We start from the raw sequence: 5,878 nt of genomic DNA on the forward strand, positions 1-5,878 counted from the left end.
AGGAATAAAGACAAATTTTGAGTAATTAAAATTGTACTTTATTAGCAATAGCAGTAAATCAAAAATAAAAATTAAGTGTAATTTAAATGCATTACTAATATATTAGCAGTATATTTAAAGTATATTAAAAGTATATTTTAATATACTTCTATGACAGAATTAGTACACAAAATATCCTAATGAAACTCTTGAATACTACATAAAAACGTATACTCAAAGTCAGTGGTGGGCCATCAAGGCCTTCTCTGCTGGCCTAAAAATATCTGAATCAGACTGATGTTAATTATATTTTGTCCATAAATACGTATTAAATAATTCCCAATGGTCTATCCGCTTCCTTTCACTGCTCCCCTGGTTGCGCTGCTTCCAGATGTGTATTTTCATATTTAAGCATTTAACCAATCACATTTCAGCCACTATTTGTTGCCAGGGTCAAAGAAATCTGCCCGGAGGCCTTCGCAATCAGTTCTGCGGGCCATGTAGCATAAAATAAATGTCGATCAAACTGTTGCTTCAACCAATCAGATTTTGAGTTGGCGACACCAAGGCCCTCTAGCAGCGTATTAACGTCAGCGTATTCACACGCTTTGATGGGACAGCCAAAGAGCACTAGCCAGAGCTAGCAAACTGCGTTTGTAGCGAGCTGCACAAGCAAAGATATTGTTGTGTTGATTTAATAGCTGTTTTGTCAACCCACAATGGCTGAAGGAGGAGAAGAAATGGAATTGGTTGGAGATTTACTGTCAAAGCCATTTTCAAGACGGACTTTTCAAGAAAAGATGGACATTGTTAAGCAAGGTCGGGCAACTCCGAAGCTAGCAAGCCTGTCAGAACCGGGAAAACGATTTGTCCGCCACTTTCAGTCTACTGACTACGAACAGCGGTAAAGCTAGCCGGCTCTGACTTCAGCCGGCCCAGTACATAATATACAAGTGCGCGGTAGCTCAAGACATTCTGGTACACCCATTTACGTGCTGCTTTCACAATAAAAGCGCATATCCGGTTCATGTTTAAGCTACTCAAATCCAGCCGCAGCATTTGCAAACAGAAAATAATATATGCTGAAAAACTAATACAAAATAAAAACTAATCTCTCTCTCTCTATTTATATATATATATCAGAAAGTGGCGACTAGATCTGATGTATAATTTCAAAATAAAAGCCTATCAAAAGTCATTTTTATCTTTTTCCCCTAAGTTGCCGTGCCCATTGCTGTTTCCAAAGATTGCTGATGTAGCAAGTCTGTAAAAAAGGTGTATATTTCACCTCAAATCCATCTTCACTATTTATGTATATTTGTTTTTCTTAGTTTCTGAATTTTATTTTGGTGGTGACGCTTTTATTTTCTTGCTTCCTGTTTGGCGTCATATCCTGTGTGTTCCCGCTGCTCTCCTCAGTTCGCGCCGAGCTGCGCTGGGGAGAGGTAAGCGTATAAANTAGGCTAATAAAGTATGCCTTTTTTAACTTCTTTATTTAACCGGGTGAACCCCGTTGAGATCCAGATCTCATTTTCAAGAGGGACCTGGGCAGAAGTCTGCAACACGCAGCAACCTGGTTACAAAATAAAACTAATGAATACATATGCACAAGTTTGTCTTTTAGGCACCTATAAAGTACTTTTCATGTCATTTTAGACAGACTTTTTAAGGACCTAAAAAGAATGTCTTTTTAGGTGCCTTAAAATCTTTTACTATTTTTGTTAAAATTGCAAAGAATAAAAAAATGATAATCGTGATGTAATATTTAAGAAAGTACCCAAAACATTTTCAGATTATAATCAACGGCATTAGCTCCAGTTCATACTCCAGACCAGATGGTGGCGGTATTGCACACTTTCATAAAAAAAAACGCCATAAAGAGAAGAAAAAACTTGAACGCAGGGAACAGGCGCTGCTCAAATTCGCAATTTTTACTCGCATAATATTCCCTTAAAAGTAGAGAGGGCCTTGACAATAGTTACTAATTTTTGTAAATTCAAGCTGGTGACGTCCTAATCCGAGTTAGACGGAAACACAAGGGGACAACAACCGATGGAAATGAAATGTTGGTCACAAAAGGAGCCGAAGGGACGAAGGATGCTAAGTGTTGCTAGCTGATGGTAAGTTTGCTTATTAATCATCTTCATCTAATTATAAACAGTGCAGTAAAGATATATAACTTACGTTGGTTTCTTAAATAATTATTTTATCAATTTTATTGTGACTTGTATGATTATTACTAAATTAATCATTCAGCTTCATGTTATAACTGCATGGAGGCTGTTTGTTGACTTATACTGTAATTCATAAACTAACCTGGTTTTAATTAAGCTCCATAAGACAGAGAGACTTTGATATTGTGAGGTTGTTGTCATAACTCGTTCATCAATGTTTTTATCTTCAACATGTGTTTGCAGTCTAAGCAAATGAAGCAGAGAGATCAGGAGTTAGAAACCTAAAGACTTTCTGTCTCAGAAGCAGCTCTGCTCCACCAGATCACCAACCAGCTCTGAGGATGAACCTCCACATCGTCTTCATGATGGAAGTTTGTTTTTTCAATGAGGAGCTGGCTACAGTTTCAACAGCAAAAGCTGCTGTTACCAACACCAAGTGCTTAATAAACATGATTTGATTTGAAGGTAACTGGACAGAATTTTTCCCCTTGTTAATCTAACATTTCTCTTCGTTGAAGAAGATTTTAAGTTATAATATTTCTTCAGAAAGAAACTCTTTGGCTCGAACTTCTTCATCCCAGGTTCTCCCGTCGGGCCGCGTGTAGCCACACAAAAACGAGTGCAGACGTCACAGAATTACAGAGTTTAATCCAGTAGAAGACAACGCATGAAATTACAACAGAAACTGCAGAACAACAGAGACATACATTCATTTACCTGAGACAAATGGAAAGAAGAAGGAAAGGAAGAAAGAAAAGACGTCTTTGGAGAATTGCAAGAACAAATGTAATTTGTTACTCCCGTGTAGAAAGTTTTATAGTAAAAGGCGTATTCTCATCTTTAATTTATTCAAATAAGGCGTATCTTTGCTCATCCAACCAGGAGCTATCTCTGACCCTCTCTAAAGCCAGGAACTCCTGCTGTGTTTACGGCTTTTCACAGATCTGTGTGAAAAGCTGGAACTTCTCCTGATTGTTTTCCCACACAGATAAAGGGCAGTTCAAAAGATCCTAGCAAACCATCTGCTGTAACTACAGGTAACATAAAGGTCAATAGGCCAGAATAAGTTACTGATTTTAAAACTATAATTAGGCTATCTCAATCAAGACATGTTAATCTTTCCATGTAATTGTAGCCTAAAACAATGTAAGTACTGTAGTGTAGTTATGCATGTAATGTACAAAGTAGGAAAGTAGGAATAAAGACAAATTTTGAGTAATTAAAATTGTACTTTATTAGCAATAGCAGTAAATCAAAAATAAAAATTAAGTGTAATTTAAATGCATTACCAATATATTAGCAGTATATTTAAAGTATATTAAAAGTATATTTTTAATATACTTCTATGACAGAATTAGTACACAAAATATCCTAATCAAACTCTTGAATACTAAGCATACTAAAAGTTCTAATTTAATGCTATTTAAATACTATTAAAATATACCAAGCACAAAAAAAGTTGTTCCAAAATAGTACAGTTTAAGTACATCAATCAAAGTATGTTAAAATTTAGCATACTACTAACATACACTTTTTTTTTACTAGGGACCACATTCCAAGTTCAACCAGGAGCCGAACCAGGAGGCTCCGCTGAAGCAAAACAACGACACACCAAGAGCTGGGGTCAAAGGTCAAAATGCACCAAAAATAAACAGTCAAAACTTTATTAAGGTAATAGTTACTGGAAACCATCAGCAAGTTTTACTGGACAAGATAAAAAAACAAGAACAGATTCAATGAAACATTCAGAAAATATATTCACTAGTGAACTAGAATTCATTATCTGATAATAATCTGATAATAAACAGAAAATAACCAAATGATAATCAGATAAACACATAATAAATACATAATTATCAGCCTGACAGACCTGAAAGTGTTTCATTGAACTGAGATCTTCCTGCAGACTAACTTTACCTAAAATATTAAGGTTCATTCAGTTTTTTAAATTTATAGAATAAAAAGAGAAACCATTGCTAAATATGTCATTAAAACAGCTAAAATAAAATATATTTTAAAGAACAAACAGCCTGCTGCAGCCGTCAGAGCAGAACGTCCTATTTAAAACCCATATTCCCACAGAAAACGCATCACTTCAACATTCAGGCTTAAAAACACTCATTTCACACATTACAGTAGCATAAAACCAGAGCAGCAGGTTGCTGGGAGCAACACCAGCTTCCTGTCAACGCTCAGTTTCAATCCCTCCGTCTGCGTTTACTTCCCGTCATCGCCTGGGCCCCGCCCTCCTGGTGGGCCTCCCGTCATCGCCTGGGCCCCGCCCTCCTGGTGGGCCCCACCCTCCTGGTGCGGCCCGTCCTCCTGGTGGGGCCCGCCCTCCTGGTGGGCCCCGCACTCCTGGTGGGCCCCGCACTCCTGGTGGGGCCCCTTGTCGAGCAGACTGGGTGACCGTCAGGGCTCTGTTCAGCAGCTCTCCCTCGCCGTGCTGCAGCTGCTCCCTCCTCTCTCTGAAAGCGTTGGCGTCGGACAGCAGCTGGTACTGCAGCTGGTGGAGCCATGGACCGCAGTACAGCCTGGAGGCAGGGCCAGGGGTCAGAGGTCAGCTAGAATACATCCTGTCTGACGATCAGCCGGGTTTACCTGCAGCATTGCGGCTCTGGCAGAGGGAAGCACAGCAGCTGGTTCAGGTGGAGGCTCTGCCTCAGGCAGGTCAACCAGCGGCTGAACGCATGAGCAGCACTGGCCTGCAGGGGGCGCTGAGCAGCCACCGCACCTGGACCGGACCGGACCACACTGCCTGGAACACGGACACACCATCCAACTGTCATCCAACCGTCATCCAACCATCATACGTCACCCAGCTGAGTCTCACCTCCATCAGTGCTTCCTTGCAGGAAGCCGAGGACCAGAGCCTGGAGGCAGGACGTGTTGAACCTGTCGGGGTTCTGCTGGTACCAGAACCGGGTCACACAGAGTGGCAGCTTCAGCTGGTCCGGGATGTGTTCAATGTCCAAGCCTAAACATCCCAGAGCTTCATACAAGACGGTGCGGCGCAGACCCTCAGGAGCCTGTGGAGGAACAGAGTCATGATTTCTTTGCACAGTTTTATTTTGGATCTTGATCCTTAGAAGAGAAGTTAACCTGGACCGCTGTTCAGTCTGGGGCTTAAAGGTGACCCCCTCACCGGACAAAGAAGCAACACAGAGGACCTCAGTGGATCCTTCATTCTGCCCAATGTCTACTTCCCTGTGCTACTGCAGAAGAGAGCATCCATCCCTCCCCTTCCCTCTCCTTCCTCTAACTCTGTCATTCTGCCCAGTGAGGGACTCTGCTTGTCATAAAAGCCGCTCAGTTAGCCGTGAACACAGCGCCACAGACACTGGACCCATGTGGAAGGGCTTACTTATAGGCTTCACTTCTGGATCTCTGACCAATGGTTGGTAGTCGGTACCACACTGAGATCAATGAGCCACTCTTAGTCTAACCTCAGCAGCAACAAATGCAGCCCCCAGGATCAGTGGAGCACTGAGACCTGCGTAGGGCAGCATCGCCTCTGGAGGTGGGCATCGTCCAAAGAGAACGTTTATATTTTACAAAGATGCAAACGATAGAAATAAAATACCACCAAGAACACAGCAGATTTTTTAGATTTTTAGAGACATTAGTTTGTTAGTTTGATCTCGTGACATGTTGGTATATCCCTAACGTGTTCCATCCTTGGCATGTTCCATCTCTAACGTGTTCCAACCCTAACGTGTTCCATC

The 5,878-nt window shown here is 41.2% G+C and overlaps 1 protein-coding gene across 1 annotated transcript in view; it reads right to left on the reverse strand.

Annotated features, from left to right (window-relative positions):
• Positions 1 to 3,801: 3,801 nt before the first annotated feature.
• The window catches only part of LOC103131078 (protein asteroid homolog 1-like), an 8,162-nt gene continuing 6,085 nt past the window's right edge, over positions 3,802 to 5,878 (reverse strand). The window contains exons 2-4 of the mRNA XM_007542637.2: positions 4,987 to 5,182; positions 4,755 to 4,911; positions 3,802 to 4,687 (exon numbers count right to left, since the gene is read on the reverse strand). Coding sequence (XP_007542699.1) covers positions 4,381 to 4,687; positions 4,755 to 4,911; positions 4,987 to 5,182 — 660 coding nt within the window. The 3' untranslated portion in view covers positions 3,802 to 4,380. The remainder of the gene's footprint in view (positions 4,688 to 4,754; positions 4,912 to 4,986; positions 5,183 to 5,878) is intronic.

This window comes from Poecilia formosa, unplaced genomic scaffold (assembly GCF_000485575.1).
Source record: "Poecilia formosa unplaced genomic scaffold, Poecilia_formosa-5.1.2 Scaffold715, whole genome shotgun sequence".
Taxonomy (NCBI): domain Eukaryota; kingdom Metazoa; phylum Chordata; class Actinopteri; order Cyprinodontiformes; family Poeciliidae; genus Poecilia; species Poecilia formosa.